Source organism: Macaca thibetana, chromosome 17 (assembly GCF_024542745.1).
Source record: "Macaca thibetana thibetana isolate TM-01 chromosome 17, ASM2454274v1, whole genome shotgun sequence".
NCBI classification, from domain to species: Eukaryota; Metazoa; Chordata; class Mammalia; order Primates; family Cercopithecidae; genus Macaca; species Macaca thibetana.
In genome coordinates, this window is record NC_065594.1 from 15770258 (window position 1) to 15788627 (window position 18370).

At 42.8% G+C, this 18370-nt stretch overlaps 2 protein-coding genes across 4 annotated transcripts in view; one reads left to right on the forward strand and one right to left on the reverse strand.

Annotated features, from left to right (window-relative positions):
- Positions 1-18370, forward strand: part of EXOSC8 (exosome component 8) — a 668826-nt gene that overhangs the window by 537097 nt on the left and 113359 nt on the right. The window lies entirely within an intron of this gene.
- SMAD9 (SMAD family member 9) overlaps positions 1-18370 on the reverse strand; it is a 74553-nt gene that overhangs the window by 26850 nt on the left and 29333 nt on the right. For 2 of the 3 annotated variants that reach the window (XM_050766077.1, XM_050766076.1), the window contains exons 2-3: positions 9424-10021; positions 2467-2724 (exon numbers count right to left, since the gene is read on the reverse strand). In XM_050766077.1, the coding sequence (XP_050622034.1) occupies positions 2467-2724; positions 9424-9835 (670 nt within the window). In that variant the 5' untranslated portion in view covers positions 9836-10021. Of the gene's footprint in view, positions 1-2466; positions 2725-9423; positions 10025-18370 lie in introns of those variants that run through there. The other variant, XM_050766078.1, reaches the window with a different exon arrangement.

Here is an 18370-nt window from a genome sequence, read left to right on the forward strand (position 1 = left end):
CAAAGTCAGCACAGGAAGTCTTTGTAGCATAGAGGTGTGTTAGGTAAATATATATTTTGCAATACAATTATCCTCTTGTTCCTTAGCCAAGGCTCTGTCCTCAAATGACTTCTCTTTCTGTTGTATTTCTTCTTTCTCAGTGAACTCAGCCACTTGCAAAACTTCAACCACCTGCTCAGACACTAAGTGAATGACTCTCAAGCTACCCTCCAGCATCTCTGCCTTCACCCTACAGTAAGTCCTGCTGGACCCCCTCCTCCAATTCACTGCCCTCTTTCCAACCCCACATCCCTGTTTTAGTTCAAGTCCTTATAATCACTTGCCTGGACTGCTACAGGCTACCTATACGTGATGGCTCTCAACAGCTACTGCCTCCTGAAGGCCAGAGACCACAGTAGTCCTCTTTCTCCACCAGAGATACAGTCTGAGACCCCCAGGGGATACCTGAAGTTGTGGCTAGTACAGAGTACCACATATACTATGTTTTTTTCCTATACATACCTGTGATAAAGTTTAATTTATTAAACACAGTAAGAGATTAGGAATAGTAACTAATAAAGTAAAACTATCCGAACAATATGCCAGCATCACTACTCTTGTACTTTGTGGTCACTATTAAATCAGAGTGACCTGAACACAAGCACTGCGAGGCCTCAACAGTTGATCTGATCACAGAGACAGCTACTAATTGACTCACAGGTGGATAGCGTCTTCAACATGGATACTGGCAAAGGGATGATTCAGAACCTGGATAGGATGGCACGAGGTTTCATCCCCACATACAATTTAAAATTTATGAATTGTTTATTTCTGGAATTTTCCATTCAGTATTTTCAGGCTGCAACTGACCTCAGGTAACTGAAACCTCATGTAAGAGGGGACAACTACATTGTCTTGATCATCACTGCACCTCTAGCACTGGCCCAGTGCCAGGCACTTCGCAGGTGCTCAGTCATCACTTACTGAGTCAATAAAACCTGTGCCTATGGTCTGAAGCTCCACGTCCATGTTCTAATGCCTGTGTGGGCCGGGTGCAGTGGCTCATGCCTGTAATCCCAGCACTTTGGGAGGCCGAGACAGGCAAATCACCTGAGGTCAGGAGTTCAAGACCAGCCTGGCCAACATGGTGAAACCCCGTCTCTACTAAAAATGCAAAAATTAGTTGGGCATGGTGGTGCCGCCCCTGTAATCCCAGCTACTAGGGAGACTGAGATGGGAGAATTGCTTGAACCTGCGAGGTGGAGACTGCAGTGAGCCAGGATCATGCCACTGCACTCCAACCTGGGTGACAGAGCAAGACCCCATCTCAAAAATAAATAAATAAATAAAAATAAATAAACACCTGTGTAGTAATTTATTTATTCAATAAGCAACTGATGAGCAACCACTGCATTTCAGGCTCTGTGCTGGACATAGAAAAAAGAAGACTCACTGTTTAATGGGGAAAATAGACACACAAGAATTATATAATACAGTGCAATAAATGTAATAGTAGATGCTTATGTAACTTGCTGAGGGGCAAAAGGAACTAAGTAACTCAGAGGGGAAGAAGCAATTCCCTCTTTATCTTCCCACATTGTATAAGCTCTGTGAGGACAGACACAATTTTTATTAACCTTTTAATTCCCCTTTCAGCAATCCTAACACAGTACTTGCACATAGTAAGAGTTTAATAAATATCCATTAAGTAAATGATTGCAGAAATAAATGAATGAGGCAGACTGTAACAACTGGCACCAAATGTATTTATGCATGCCTTTAGGAACTTGCCAGCTCCACGTAGTATTTATCTCACACTCATGAGGTGCGTATGTATCTTTTATTCATTATCTCAACTTAGATTCACTTTACAGGTACGGTAGCAAATGCAATTATGACAGCATGCTAGAGGCTCCCTTTCCCTTCCATATGCTTTCTCAATTCAGCAAACTGAAGAGCTCTATATTTAAGCTCTTCACATGGCTTCACATGGCAGAAAGGGAGAATGCACTGGCTGGAGCGGGGGCTTCACTCTCCGCCTCACTCAAAGGATGCAGGCATATGTTTTAGGCAAAGGCTTCCTTTGACTGTTGAAAGAGGCAACCAAGGTGAAGGCCTAGCATTGATCTTCCATGTTGCTTGTCCTCAGGCCAAGTCTTCTGCTTGGATTACAGGAGTCTTTTCATCTTATTTCTACTGCCTTAAAAAAAAAATCCTTGGAAATTCCCAGGGATACTATTCAAATCCATTTAGTTTCTGAGAGCTTCCAGAGCATTAGAACTAAAACTAGAGCAAAAACATGTTGTATCTCCAGGGTAACTGCTTCAAAACGGGTATAGTCCTAATCATTTTAAGGCTGATTGCTTTGTCAACGGTTTACACTATATGAATGAGAGTTACAATGACTGTCATTGTGACTGTTCATCACAAATCATCATGTTGGGCTTATTTTCCCGTATTTCCCCAGAGACCATAGTTCTTACTGACCTGAGTGTTGATAGGGACTCTCTGGCTCAGAAGGACTTCCTGGGGAGTGAGGGTAGCTGGCCGTGCACGGGGACTGGGAGAACGCGTGGCTGGGTGAGGGAGGGAGTGCAGAGCACGGAGGCTGCTGGAAAGAGTCGGGATAGGTGGCGTTGTGTGGCATGAGTGGCTCACTGTGCAGGGAGGCGCTGCGGAACTTGGCCAGGAGGCTGAGCTGGGGGTTATATTCACTGTGTCTTGGCACGAGCACAGGAGGCAGCACTAGGATCAGAAAGGAACAGGGCAGTTAGAATTGAACATTGCTCATCAGTACACAACAGAGCGGATACTTGCTGTTCTTATCTATTTTTTTGATGATAGAGCTGTTTTGCCCCTTGGGAACTACTCCCATTAGTCATTGTGCTCATCATAAAACTGTCGATTCAGTCCCCATCTCCACCTAAGAAGCGAGCACGTGAGAAAGCTAAGGTAACAGTCTTCTCCTTGTAACCCGAATCTTAAGCAGAATGTCATCGTTCACAAAAAATATTTGCAGAAGGATCTTTCCAGTGTCAGCACTCTAAAGAGACCTGCTATTTATTCCTACCTTGGAAATGACCAGAGCTGCCCTAATACCTGGCCTTCTGGCGAACTGATGGTTACATCTTTCTTTAATTCTGCCAAATGAGTCTTTTTCCCCCCAAGGCGAATCCATTTCTATTGCTTGCAATGAAACCCTAAGTGATGCCCAGAATATTTTTCCTCCAGAGATCATGTTGAATTATTTAGATGACCAGACACAATTTCAGGTTCAGTAGTGCTGCTGAAATAAAAACATTCTATGCGTCCTTAATGGAAAGATTTCAAGGTGAGTAATTAAAAGTTATTAAGTAAAATACAAACGGTAAATAATAATAAAAGTGACTAAGTAAAAGATAAGCAGCAGCAGGACACAGTGGCTCACGCCTGTAATCCCAGCACTTTGGGAGGCCGAGGCGGCCAGATCACCTGAGGTCAGGAGTTTGAGACCAGCCTGGCCAACACGGTGAAACCCCGTCTCTATTAAAAATACAACAATTAGCCGGGTGTAGTGGCGGGAACCTGTAATCCCAGCTATTCAGGAGGCTGAGGCAGGAGAATCGCTTGAATCTGGGAGGTGGAAGTTGCAGTGCGCCAAGATCATATCATTGCACTCCAGCCTGGGTGACAAGAGTGAAACTCTGTCTCAAAAAAAAAAAAAAAAAAAAGGTAAGCAGCAGTAAGAAAACATAAATGATGTTTGTTCATTTTACTATGCTTTTTTGGATTTCATTTTTTAAAAAGAATGTTACAGTTCTTGATTTTGATTCTATGCAAAATTTCAGAATAAATTCAAATTCTTAAGGGAAAGTTTTGCCTAGGCCCTCACGTCCTACCGACTCCTAGAAGGTTACAATGCCTGGCATAAAGTAGCTACTCCAAAAATGTTGTTGGAGAGCCATCTGCAACCAACATAAGTTCCAGACAGAGAGGCAAAGAAAACACAAGGGGGAAGCGGCCTAAGAAATAACAAAGGAAAACTTCAAAGAGCTACGAAGGACCTATGTCTTCATATTGAAAAGAGCCACAGAGTGCGCTGAGCTCAATTAATGAAAATAAGATCCCGACCTAGTCTTTCCATCTTGAATTTCAAACATTGCGGGATAACTGGAATATTCCAAAAGCTCCTAGAGGATCACCACAAAGTCACCTACAAAGAAATGAGAATCAACCGACCTCAACGTCCCACTCCTACCCTGGCTACTAGAAGTCAACGGACCAACACCCTTCTGAGGACAAATAATTCTTATCCCCAAATTCCACAATGGAAACCACTGGAATAACGAAAAACAAGGGCCGGGCGCGGTGGCTCAAGCCTGTAATCCCAGCACTTTGGGAGGCCGAGACGGGCGGATCACAAGGTCAGGAGATCGAGACCATCCTGGCTAACACAGTGAAACCCCGTCTCTACTAAAAATACAAAAAAAACTTAGCCGGGCGAGGTGGCAGGCACCTGTAGTCCCAGCTACTCGGGAGGCTGAGGCAGGAGAATGGCGTGAACCCGGGAGGCGGAGCTTGCAGTGAGCTGAGATCCGGCCACTGCACTCCAGCCTGGGTGACAGAGCGAGACTCCGTCTCAAAAAAAAAAAAAAAAAAAACAAAACGAAAAACAAATACAAACTATGAACTAAAATACAGAAATCAAGGACTGAGAAGAGGAGGAAGGAAGAAGATTAAAATACAAGTGTGTGAGGCCAGGCGCGGTGGCTCATGCCTGTAATCCCAGCACTTTGGGAGCCCAAGGCAGGCAGATCACAAGGTCAGGAGATCGAGACCATCCTAGCTAATATGGTGAAACCCTGTCTCTACTGAAAATACAAAAGATTAGCCGGGTGTGGTGGTGGTTGCCTGTAGTCCTAGCTACTCAGGAGGCTGAGGCAAGAGAATGGTGTGAACCTGGCAGGTGGAGCTTGCAGTGAGCCAAGATCTCACCACTGCACTCCAGCCTGGGCGACAGAGAGAGACTCCGTCTCCAAAAAAAAAAAAAAAAAAAAGGTGTGTGTGTATATATACATACATATAAATATAAATAAGAGTGAAATCCTCATCTTTTATGTTAGAGAGTCAATGACATCTAAAGGTCACAAATTTGGAAATAGATATGTAAGCATGTATTATCTAGAGTTACTGTCATAATTCTTAGTAATAATAGAAAGAAATACAAAAGAACTAAGCAAGAATTGTTTAAAACAGTTTGTCTCTGGGTATAAACAGGACAGATCTTGGTTCTAATCACACTATTGATTTGTCAGTCACAGGCAAGTATTAATAAAAACTCACAAAAAGCAAATGTTCTAAAACTGCTCTAAAAAATAAGGTCTTAAAAAAGGTAAATGTTTTGGAATAAACAGACAATAACAATAACAGTGACAACCCCAAAGTCTGCCATCTGCCTTTGACATCATACATCTCTCTCTTTTTTAACAAGCAATAATTTTCAGTTACATGGACAGAAAATAAACTCAAAAGGGTAAATGAAAGGTTTTAAACTAAAATTGCTACAAGTGAGGGTGGCAGAGAAACAAATAATTTCTTCCCCTTTTACAAGCTAGTATTTGTATACGTATGCAGCCTATGACACCAGAGAATAAACATTCAACATCACCATGAAACAGTGACATGGATAATAAACCATTAAATTTCCTTTAATGTGTTAATATTCCACAACTATGCAGGAAAAAAAAGATTATGTGCCTCATGAGTAGTCTGAAGTGAGGAGTTGACACAGCAAATGCGTATGGCTTCTTTGTCAATGACCCTTCATCAAAACGTTAACGATGTTCAAATAAACACTCACTTTTTTATGAAGAAGAATTTGAATAATCTCTGTGACTTCAGTTTTAATGTAAAATATCTACGGTGTATTCCTAACACTGATAAAAATATAATGCCTCCTATCCATCTGAATGTAGAGACTTCTATTTCTTCATGGCCTGTAGATCTGAGGCACCAAGAGAAAATAAATGATATATTTCCTTTATTGTAACAACTATCTTGATAATATATTTTTACCATCTGAGTAAAATCAAAGCCAGTGGATGTTTGCAAAGAAAACTAATGGTTTCATCCTAGTTGTTATTTGACCTGACTGGCTCAGTTGCCTTAAATGTGCACAGATCATATTTTTAAATACCTTCACTCAAAAACACAGCTATCCCTAATTACTTAATTCCACTTCTACATCTCAACTGCTGCTTGTAAATATGACAGTGTGCTTATAGACACTCATTCCTATCTTATGCCACTTTTAAATACCATGCTATCTTTACATCTCAGTGTTACCCAGGAGGAAACAGCAGAAGGAGTTACAGGGCACATGGGGGTGCAAAACAGAGCTGGAAAAAAACACTTTTGTCTTTTTTTAAAAAGTCATGTGGTTTTGATATAATATGAATATTTTATATATAAAAAAGAAATTACACTCCTGAAATAACCTCTGGCCTAATGGAGTAAAATCATCATGTACCACAACAGTCTTGCATGGCTTCCACCAGACCCATGCCAGGTAAAGTGTGGTCTGAGGACTGGGGACCCTTGGACAACTGTTGGGGACCAATCTGTGAAGAAATTAGTGCTTAGAAACTTTTCACAGCATTCACAGTTTATAGTTCATATTTCTTTAAATAATTTTTTAAATTGGGCTTATATTTTCTAAGTCTTTTTAAAATTTCATTTGCCTAATAATTTGTCTGTACTATAAAAGTATTCGTTTGAAGGACCGGAAATTAAAAAAATAAAAACTGATCCCTCACCACACATAACTTGGAAAGCACTGAAGTCAACTATTGAAGTGGATGTGTGGATGCAAAGAAAATGGGAATACAGCCTTCAACGTATCTAAAATAGATGGCCAAAAAATGAGATTTCAAAGGCAAAACTTCAGCTTTATGATAAATAGGAAGTCAGCAAACTTGTTTAACGTTAACATTTTTATTATTCTTAAAATATTTACTTTAAATATGGATAGCTAACTAGATATAAAATCTACTTTTTCTATTAAAAAAAATCACAAGAGGAAGAAAAACCTCTGTAACTTAAATATTACCTTAAATTAATATAATCTTTACACCCATCTTTCCTTCTGGAAATTCACAGCTAAATTATGATAAAATGAAATCTATTTACCATACGTAAAACATTCACACTATCATTCCTAAAAGAATCTTACAGAACAGGAAAAACTAAGGGCCAGGTGTGGTGGCTCACACCTGTAATCCCAGCACTTTGGGAGGCCGAGGCAGGTGGATCACGAGGTCAAGAGATGGAGACCATCCTGGCCAACATGGTGAAACCCCGTCTCTACTGAAAATACCAAAATTAGCTGGGCAAGGTGGCACATGCCTGTAGTCCCAGCTACTCAGGAGGCAGAGGGAGGAGAATCGCTTGAACCTGGGAGGCGGCGGTTGCAGTGAGCAGAGTGCGCGCCACTGCACTCCAGCCCGGCAACAGAGCGAGACTCTGTCTCAAAAAACCAAAAACATGAAAAACTAAAATGTCAAACAGTTCTTTAAAATTAGGCTTTCGAATATTCAAAAGGAAAACCAGGTACATTTTACAAGATAATTCTTACAAGTTGTTACATTTTACAACTACATTATTCAGGAAGAGAGAAATGATTTTTTAATGAACATTTTTCCATTTGGGCATATTTTGGATGCTTAATGTAATTCAAATCTTTGAAACACATAATGGAATCAAGTCATTTTATTATAAGCGTAGACATTATTGACTTTTTTTTTTTTTTTTAAAGTAAACGAAGAGAGTCAAAATGAAGCAGTGAAGAAGGGACGAAAGCAACTCGTTCCAGGATTTAGGGGAAACACATCAGATTTGCCAAGCATGTGGAACCTTCTAATACCTTCTCAGCCAGGGCCTCAGTCCCTGAATGGGCTGTGGGAGGCATCCACACACAGGTAGATGACTTCCTTAAGTTCTGGGAGCTGGAAAGATCACTTAGCTAAGACTGAGGTAGGCTGGGCATGAGTCACTTATTGGATACTGTTTTAAGGTTAACTGAACCTGCCTACGTAGATGGGACCATCTCTTCATTGGACACGGGCAATTTCCATGAGCTAATGTGTCAGCGCTTTGGTTTCCTGGGATGAGGCAGATGGCCAAAGAGAGAAAGCTCTCCTAAAACTGTGTTCGTGTGTGGAATGCCACAGAAACAATCAAAGAGAATCACAGTGAAACCCTGTTATAGCCAGTGTGAAGGAACAAAGATAAAACACCTGGCTTCTCCAAGAGAAGGGGGAAATACAGATAGACAGATATATATATATATATGTATAAAATACACATATATATAAAATATACATACACACACACATACAGGGGTGTGAAGGGTTTTAGAAAGGTACTTTCCTATACAGTCATGCACTGTGTAATCACGTTTTTGTTGAGGGACCACATATAAGACAGTGGTCCCTAAGATTATGATACTGTATGTTTAGATCTGTTCACATACATTCAATACCACTGTGGTCAGGATTGCCTACAGTATTCAGTACAGTAGCATGCTGTGCAGGTTAGTAGCTTAGGAACAACACGCTACACCATACAGCCTAAGGGTGTAGCGGGCTATCCCACCTAGGTTTGTGTAAGTACACTCCAGCGTGTTCACACAAGGAAGAAATTACCTACTGATGCATTTCTCAGAATGTATTTCCATCATTAAGTGATACCTATCTGTATTTAAAACCATTTTTCAAAATAACTGCCTGGAATGATTTCCAGCAACTCTTTCACTGGCTGTTGTCAGACCTACATACAAAATACCTTCTATTTACCTGAACTTGAACAAAGTAGCAGCCAAAAACCCCGCCTTAGTTCAGTTTAGTACAGTTCAGTTCAGTTGTTCGAGGGGGGGAGGATGATGTTTAATTTTTACAGCTCATCATTATCAAGGCCGTTGTAAAAACCTTTCAGGACCCCAAGAACTGGTAAAAGATTATGTCAACTTGTCCAAGACACCTCAAAATAAAACTTTTATGGGAGTTTTCTCTCTTTGATTAGCCATCTGCCTCATTTTCAAAATCACACAAAGCTTGCAAGCATAATGAGATCAAATGAAAGTATCTTCTTTCTAGATTTTTCTGGCTAGTTTATCTTCATTCCCTCACACTGGCTATAACAGGGTTTTACTGTGATTCTCTTCGGATTGAGTGTTCCTGTGGCATTCCAGGCAGGAATATGGTTTCATGGGAACCTTCTTTCTTTGACTGGACATCTGCCTCATTCCAGGAAACAAAAATGTGGACCAGTCCCTCAAAACTGAACCTCCCTCTCCTCTCTCTCTCTTTAGGGACAGGTCCCTGTTTGCTGGTACCCCGTCATTCTCCATCAATGGGGCACACGCCCTTCACTCTGAAAATAAATCTCGACGTGGTAAAGACGACCCACCTGGAGTCTCCACCCGGCGGTAGTGGTAAGGGTTAATGCACACCTCTTTCTGCTTGGAGCCAAATGGGAACTCACAGCACTCCAGTGGCTTCAGCTCGTGGTGGGACTGCAGATCCGGCCAGCGCCACACACGGCAGTAAATCACGTGGGGCAGGCCCTTGCGGTGGGACACCTGCAGCCGCCCGTCCAGGGAGCGGGGAATCGTGACGCACTTGCTGGGCTGTCCCGGGCAACTGAGCGCCCTCTCCAGCTCGTCCATGGCTCCTTTCTTCTTCTTTAATTTCTTCACTAGAGAGTCCACCGCCTTCTCTGCCCACTTTTCCTCTTCATCTCCTTGCTTCCAGCCTAGCAGTCTCTTCACTGCGGGGCTGGTGAAGGAGAAGAGGGAGCTGATGGGGGTGGTGGAGTGCATAAGGGGCCACAGCAGGCTCCGGCGCGCACGGGAACCACACAGCCCTTCACGGCAAAGTGGGCGGCGAGTAGCTCTCCAAGGGTGGCATAGGGACCAACCCGCCCGTTCTTCTGGGAGCGGCTAGGACCAATTCAAGTTGGGAAGTGTGTTGACTTTCTCCTAAGCCCTTGCACACGCTGGCCAACTCTGGAAAACACGACAAGACTTCAGTTAGTTTAATCAGGGTAACATTCAGAAAAAGTTGAAGTTGGATAGAAAGAGGTGATCCACACCTTCAGTCCCAGCTACTCAAGCGGGAGAATCGCTTGAGCCCAGGAGGGTCGAGGCTGCGCCACTGCACTCCAACCTGAGCAACAGAACCAGGCCCCAAAGTTGGACAGAAAGGACGAAACATTCTTCAAATGTTTTAATTTGAAACCTGTTGTCTTTGACTCTGCCCTCTCCTTTATTCCCTATATCCAGGTCTCAGGTCATTCTGCCTTCAAAGTCTTTGGAGTTTGTCCCTTTCTCTCCATTTCCGCCGACACCTGAGGTCTGGCCCACCACACCACTCCTCTGAAGAAGCATCTCCCCTTCTCTCTGTCCATTCTAATCCACTTACTCCCAAACATGGCTCTTAGCACTTTCCCATTTAAGAAATCACAGTGGCTCCTTGGTCTCCCAAGTGTAAACTCCTCTGCCTGGGGTTTTCCAGGGCCCCCATAATCTTCCCTCAACATATGTTCTTTCTTTCTCATTTTTAGTTTGCACAAGCAATCCATCTTCTTGTAGAAAATAAATACTAATGAAAAGAAACAAAACAAAACAAAACAAAAAAACAGGATCGTGAATAATCTCACCACTCCTGGACAGCCACACTTAACGTAGTCTTCCAAACTACTTTTCAGGGCAGCGGCTCTCAAAGCGTGCCCCAAGGATCCCTGGGAGTCCCTGAGATCCTTTCAATGGGACTGTGAGGTTCTCTCTTTTCCAATTACTTATTTGTGTGAACTAACTTCTCTTTACACACTTCAACCAAAACAACATAGCACAATAGAGTATATGGAGAAACAGATAATGACAATCTAGGTGCCATTTATTAAACCAAGTATTAAATAGATTTGCAGTAATATAAAACAGTAACTTTTTTGAAAACAATGTTTTACATAAAAATATTTTGTTAATATAGAATAGTTTTTAATGAATCAATAAATATTTTTAAATTTCTTAGTTTCAATTTTTAAAATGGTAAAAATAAATAGATCCAGCCCACAGAAGCAAGAGTTCTTTGTTCTTGATGATTTTTAAAAGTGGAAATTTTTAAGACCCAAATGCCTGACAACTGCTTTTCTAGAAATTATACACTATCACAGACACAAATACATATGCAAGAAAGCACAGCTGTCACGTTATTTGGTATAAAATCAGCTGAATTCTTCTTTGCCCTCTCATTCACAGGAGATCTTCTTTCCCAGTTACTCAGCAGTCTCATTTAAATGTCCTGAGGTAGAACTGTATTTCCTCTTCTGTGAAACAGTTGGCTTAAACAAAACCTCCTCCTCCTTCCAGATTTTAGAAACCAGCCGCCTCATTAATGTTTAAAATGGCTGGCTGGTAACATTTTGGAGCAAGCTGACTCAAGTATTTTGGGCTATTGGAATCAGTGTAGCTTATAGTCTCCAACAATTGTTTGTTTAATATGCATTAAATATAATCTTCTCCTTTGCTTCCCTGGAGGGCAAGCTGTACCTTTCTGAGTCCAATTCTACAAACTTCTTTTGAACATAGGTGCCTTGGAACCCCCTGCTAGGGTGATCATTATCGGGCACCTCAGGTGAGGAGGATGGCACTATGGTCCCACAAAAACGGATGAGATTTAATGAGTATAAAGCAATAGTCACATCACTTTATTCCTCATCTGGCATTGTACAGAGATAAACTATGACAAAAGGGAGGGTTGAGAGCTCCATAGCTGCTCTTTTTCGCTTGGCAGTTTGACTTACACTCAGTTTTATTTGGAAAGGTTGCTTTTGTGTCTTAACAATCATGAATTTATAAAGTATAGTTCAGTCACTGTGTTCAAGTTGTTTACTTAATGTAGTCAGGCTGCCTTAAAGCAATGGCTGAAGAGGGTTAGGAGCTTTAAGGAGAAGTCTCATGATAGAATAACCTGAACCCCAAAACAGTTGTGAATTCTGCTTAGTTTTACATGGGATTCATTGTCAGTGAGTTGTGGCATAGATCTTTAAGCTGAGGTCAGTCGTAGAGAAAAGCTTTTTATAAAATCACTCAGCAGAGTTAAACCAAACACACCTTTTAGAAACTTTTGCTCCATGAAACAAGAAACGGTTTCCTAAACCAGGTTTTGTTGGGTTCGTTTTTTTAAACTGTGGGTGCCTATTTACCAACGGCACGTGAACTCAATTGATTGGAACAAAACAGCTTTTGTACAAACAATAAAACAAAATAGACTTTATTGCAGAGCAGCTGACAAAAATAGTAAGTATAATAATAATCATTTCATTAAGAATTTTCATTCAGACGTATGTGCTGTGTGTGTGTGTGTGTGTGTGTGTGTGTGTGTGTGTGGCGGGGGGGGGGGGGGGGGGCGGTGTATGTGTCCAGGGTCACAGTGGAAAATTTACTTGTTAAGTTGGGTTACAATAAAAAAAAGTTTGAAAAGCACTGCTCCTAAACCATACATTTTTCTTGAAACTGTCTGTCTGAGGTTTACCTTGATGAGTGACCTTCAGTGGCCACCATACTTTCTCATACCTTGGGGAATTGCCATCTAGTCACGAATCTAGGGTCTGAAACACCTCGGCTCTTTGCAGACCGATCTCACTGACAGATTTCAAATCATTACAGTGGTCTCACGACAGTTCCAAAACTATGATTTTACTGCTGCAAGATACCGCTCCTGTCCCATTAAACGCAGGCCCTTGCAGTGAGGGAGGCCCTGAAGAGTTAAATTTAGGACTTCAAGAGTGATAAACACCCAATTCATAACAGCGGCCTCCAGGTAGGCTAGAAAATATCAAAAGGATTTTAATGAGGCTGACTGGTGGGTATACAGATGTTCAAAATATTATTTTCTACGCTTGTTTGTATGCTTGGCATATTTTTAATAGAAAAATTAAGTGTAAAAAATGAATCATGCCAGGTGCGGTGGCTTACAGCCTGGGTCCCAGCTACTCAGGAGGCTGAGGTGGGAGGATCACTTGGGCCCAGGGGTTTGACTCTGCAGTGAGCTATGACTGCACCACTGCACTCCGGTCTGGATGGCAGAGACCCCGTCCCCTTGTCTAGGTTGTTTCTATGTGTCCAGGCAGTGCACTCTAGGGTTCATAAAGGTTATTCATTCTCATTCCTATAATGTTTTAGCCACTTGTAGAACAAAGGGCCTCCCTGTTTGTCTCCAGGTGGTCATCGCCCTGACATTAACAGTGCAAGTTTGTTCAGTTGTGTCAACCTGGCTCCGAATAGCTTTCCATCGTCAAGAGAACTGAAATGCCCATAGACTCTAAGCTCTAACCTACTGTCATCTCCTGCTAACTCCATGGCCCAGGTTCACCATAACAATGAAAACAGAGCACCCTCAGAGCGTTCAGTGAAAAAACAACTGGCTGCAAAAACAAGAGGAGGGGTGATTAATATTTCTCTCAGTTACTACATTTCTAAAAAGTGCAAAGAAGAATGAAACCAACAGTAAGTGAGCAAAACCTGAGGGGGCGGGAAGTCTGGAAAATTCCTGAGAGGATAACTGGGCTGCACTTAAAAGGATTTAAATCACAGTTAAAAAATAATAATAATAAACTGGTTGGGCATGGTGGCTCTCGCCTGTAATCCCAGCACTTTGGGAGGCATTGGCGGGCAGACGGCTTGAGCGCAGGAATTTGAGACCAGCCTGGGCAACATGATGAAACACCATCTCCACAAAAAATACAAAAGTTAGTTGGGCGTGGTGGCACGCACAGGTAGTCCCAGCTACTTGAGAGGCGGAGGCAGGAGGATCGCCTGAACCTGTGAATCGGAAGTTGCAGTGAGTCACGATTGTGCCACTGGACTCCAGCTTGGGCAACACAGGGAGACCCTGTCTCGAAAAATAATAAAAATAATAAAAAATAAAAATATAAACTGTGGTGGATTAGGATAATTTTCTAAGATATTTTGGTGTGGTATAGTCTCACTTTTGTAAGAAAATCGTGTATCCCTGTCACAGATCCACTGTGTGCTCTTAGGCAAGTCATGTTGTCTCTCTGGATCCCACCCCCTCCTCATCTGCAGATCAAGACAAGGCTCAGTCTCCAGGGAAGGGTCTGCCTGGGAGATGGGTCCATGACTCCGCAGCTGTTGGCTGGATGTGCCACATGGGATCTCAACACTTGCTCAGCTGCTTTGATGCTACTGGGACTACTCGTAGCAGTCGGAACGTGACCTTCATTCATGACACTTCATAGCACAGAGCAGGGCAAAACAACAGCTCTGACACAGCTATCAAACTGACCCTGTTAATAACAAGTGTCATCTACCGACACGAACCAAGTCCCACTTTGCTCTCCAGCTACTTGTTTCATTTTAGTAGTATTTGAATTACTGCAAAGGAATAAGAGTAAAAACATATACTGGGCATTCCCGTGTTTGAAACCATTGGTCAGTGCGTGATTAGCATTCATAACCCCAGATCCCCCACAAAGCCTCCTGCTGGTCCTTAGAGCTTTCCGTCTTTGGGCAGAGAGAAAAAAACACCATTACTGTCCTTTCTCTGGAAAGGACACACTTCACACACTTGCAGCACAAAAACAGTACTTTTTTCTTTTTCTGGCATCGAGTTTTACAATAAACCCCAACTGAGTAAGAAAACAACTTCTCATTTTCGAGTCTTTTAAATAAACAAGCCCACTTAAAAGAAAAGCAGTGCTGACCACATGCATACACCATGATTTAAGTGCACATAATTCCACAGTAAAAAACAATTTACCCGGCTGGGTAACAGTTCAGGAGACATAAGCTTTTTTATTTTAAGTTGACGGTTTTAAATCCAGCTCCCATTAGCAGTTACTGAAGATTATTTCCACTCAGTTGATCTCCTTGGAAGGTTCAGTTGGTGATTTTAATCCTGAAGAAAATACAATTTAAAAAATACCGTTTAAGATGGAGCATTCCTAAGCCCTGGGCACATGGAATCTTTGAGCAATCCTTCACGGGCACTACTTTTGGGTCAATGTGGCCAAGGCCTCCATCACCTACCAGGCTGCACAATGCGGTCAGCCCAGGGGGTCAGGGAGCACGTGTTTGTTCTGCGAGGGCCTAGTCCAGAAACAATCACCACGATAAAACATCATGATTTCCTTATTTGTTTTTGTCTTTTACTTTTTCAAGCTTATCAATTTTGACCCTCTAATCCATGACCAGCATTAAGTATACCTTGGTATCTATAAAACAGTTTACTAACCAATTTAGAAAGTGAACACTTTTGCTGAAGGAACATTTAACCCCCTCCAAGAAACACTGTTATCTAGACTATTTCTGCACCACTTTTTGTACACTGGTAATTAATACAGCCATAAGTGCTTATTTTACTCTACAATAATTTCTTTATACTTTACACACAAGTATAAAACTATGTCCAAAAGGATTTCTATCTTATTTTATTTTATTTTTTATTCTTTTGAGACAGAGTCTTGCTCTGTCGCCCAGGCTGGATGCTATGGCCGGATCTCAGCTTACTGCAAGCTCTGCCTCCCGGGCTCCTGCCATTCTCCTGCCTCAGCCTCCTGAGTAGCTGGGACTACAGGCGACCGCCACCTCGCCCGGCTAGTTTTTTGTATTTTTTAGTAGAGACGGGGTTTCACCTTGTTGGCCAGGATGGTCTCGATCTCCTGACCTCGTGATCCGCCCGTCTCGGCCTCCCAAAGTGCTGGGATTACAGGCTTGAGCCACCGCGCCCGGCCCAAAAGGACTTCTATCTAGAAAACAGTTGGCTGTTATTATCACCACTGGCACACACATATCATCTCTTATACTGTACAACTTGAGAAGGAACTGGGCTTAACACATACACACACACACACACACACACACACACACTTCAAATTTGTCCTCCCTTACACTAGCCTGGCATTCCCATATGTCCCAAATGAGTAGCAATCACAAGTTGTATTATAAGATATAAATAATCACTTTATGCATATGCCAGTTCAGTATCATGCGGCTGGACACATATAGAAATGGTATCATGATTTCATCTTCTGGAAAGCGACTTTTCTAGCTGTATTCTGAGGTTTCTTAAATATCCATGAAGGGTCAGTTCTAGTTCTCTGGGTGGAATACCTTTGGCCCACAGCACCAAAGAAGACAACAGAAACGCAGCTGTTTGTAATGGGAGTTCTATCCAGGGGGCCGTAGAGAGATTCCAAGCCATCTGTGGACATTTGAATTGCTCATTTTGGGTGAATGTACAAATACTGGGTTCTTCTAAGGCAACAGTCCATAGGTATGCTTTAAATTCTCAAAAGAGCCTGTGACCCCCAAAAGGTTAAAAAAACAACAACACTGAATTAGAAAAAAGGGGAAAAAGAGAAAGTAAGAGTGAGAAGGGAATAAGCTAAAGGGACTGTAGAGAGTAGCTGACTATTCTCACTATGCGGGTGCTGGGAAGAGCCTAGAAGGACTACAGTGCATGGAGATCATGAGAAGGTAGAGGGGAGACAGGCAGATGGCCAACACATGTTGACTATCTTCATGATAAGTGCCTTAAGTACATTTACTCGCTGAATCACTGTCACAGCTGCATGTGCTTATTAACCCCACGTGACATGTGAGGAAACCAAGGTACACAGAGATTAAGTACCTTGTCCAAGGTCACACCACTAGTAAGCCAGGATTCAGACCCCTGCAGTCTGGCTCCAGACACCCTAAGCCACTGCACCATAATCCCGCTCCCAAAGGACATGGGAGGAAAGCAACATGGGTGCATCCCCCGACAAGCTGAGACGGACAGCAAAAGACCCCCTGAACCCAAGGCTGGGCCTGAGCTGTACTGAAATGCAGGACGATGGGAGACGGAGCCTGAACGGTGGAAATTGAGAGAGAAGCCCTCCAAGATCTCCTCAATCTCCAAAACGTTGTGGCTCTAAAGGGGCATGAAACACAACAGAGAGGTTGGCTCTGTGTCCTAAAGGAAAGGACAAACCTGAGCTGAGCTGCATGTCAGCCTCCATTCAGTCATTCACATATCTCAGCAAATGGCCCTGATATGCCTATCATGTGCCAGGCCCTGCCCAGTGGGGAGCAAAGCAGACATGGCCCTTGTCCATATAGGGCTTAGAAACTGTCTGGATATGAAACATGTAAATATTAACAAGTCATGAAGTCTTATGCAAGAACAAACATGACTGTGGGTCCAGGGACCTGCTTGGACTTCCTGGTGAAGACCCCCTGAGGAGGTGACAATGAGATCAAGAGGACAAGAAAGTGCTGCCACTCTAGGGGCTGCAGAGTGAGACCTCCAGAGAAAAATGCCAAGAGGGTGGCACAGGGGTAGAGAGAATTCCATGCATTTGGGTAGCTGGAGGAAAAACTGTGGCCAAGGAAGAGTGGGCAAGGGTGTGAGTGGCTGGAAGTGAGGCAGGAGGGGAGGACACACACGAGTGTCCTGCTGGAGCTGGAAAGTAGCATATGGAAAATGGGTTTTATCTAAAGTGCAAAGGGAAGCCTTTGAATGGGTTTTCTTTTTTTTTTTTGGAGAGAGGAGGTCCATGCTGGTCTTGAACTCCTGGACTCAAGTGATCCTCCTGCCTCAGCCTCTCAAAGAGCTGCGATTATAGGCATAAGCCACCATGTCCAGTCTGAATGGGTTTGAAAAGCAAAGAAATTAAATGATCTGACTTGATCTTTTTTCTTTTTTTTTTTTTGAGATGGAGTCTTCCTCTGTCTCCCAGGCTGGAGTGCAGTGGCATGATCTCGGCTCACTGCAACCTCCACCTCCCGGGTTCAAGTGATTCTCCTGCCTCAGTGTCCTGAGTAGCTGGGATTACAGGTGCACACCACCACACCCAGCTAATTTTCGTATTTTTAGTAGAGATGGGGTTTCGTCATGTTGGCTAGGGTGGTCTCGAACTCCCGACCTCAGGTGGTCGGCCCACCTTGGCCTCCCAAAGTGCTGGGATTACAGGTGTGAGTCACTGCGCTTGGCTGACTTGATCATTTTTAAGTGATCGTCCTAGTTGCTTATATGGAGAATAGATCAGATGGGGGAGCAAGTAGAAGACAATGTAGAAGGACAGGTGAGAGAGCTGGGAGACCTGGCAGAGGAGGTAGTTACTGGGAAGGTGAGGTCAGTGCGGTGTTTTTTGTTTAAAGATGAGGCTTCTAGAGAGAATCTTATTCATTTTACTGATTATCCATAAAAAGGAGAGATGCATGTGGCAAAAGATACAAATGGGACAACAGAAGGGAAGAGCAGACACAGGCAGGTTTGTCTATCTGGTCACAGGATGATGAGGGTGGTTCCCTCTGAAAACTCCAAGGTTGCAGAGAAGTTAGTGAGACAGG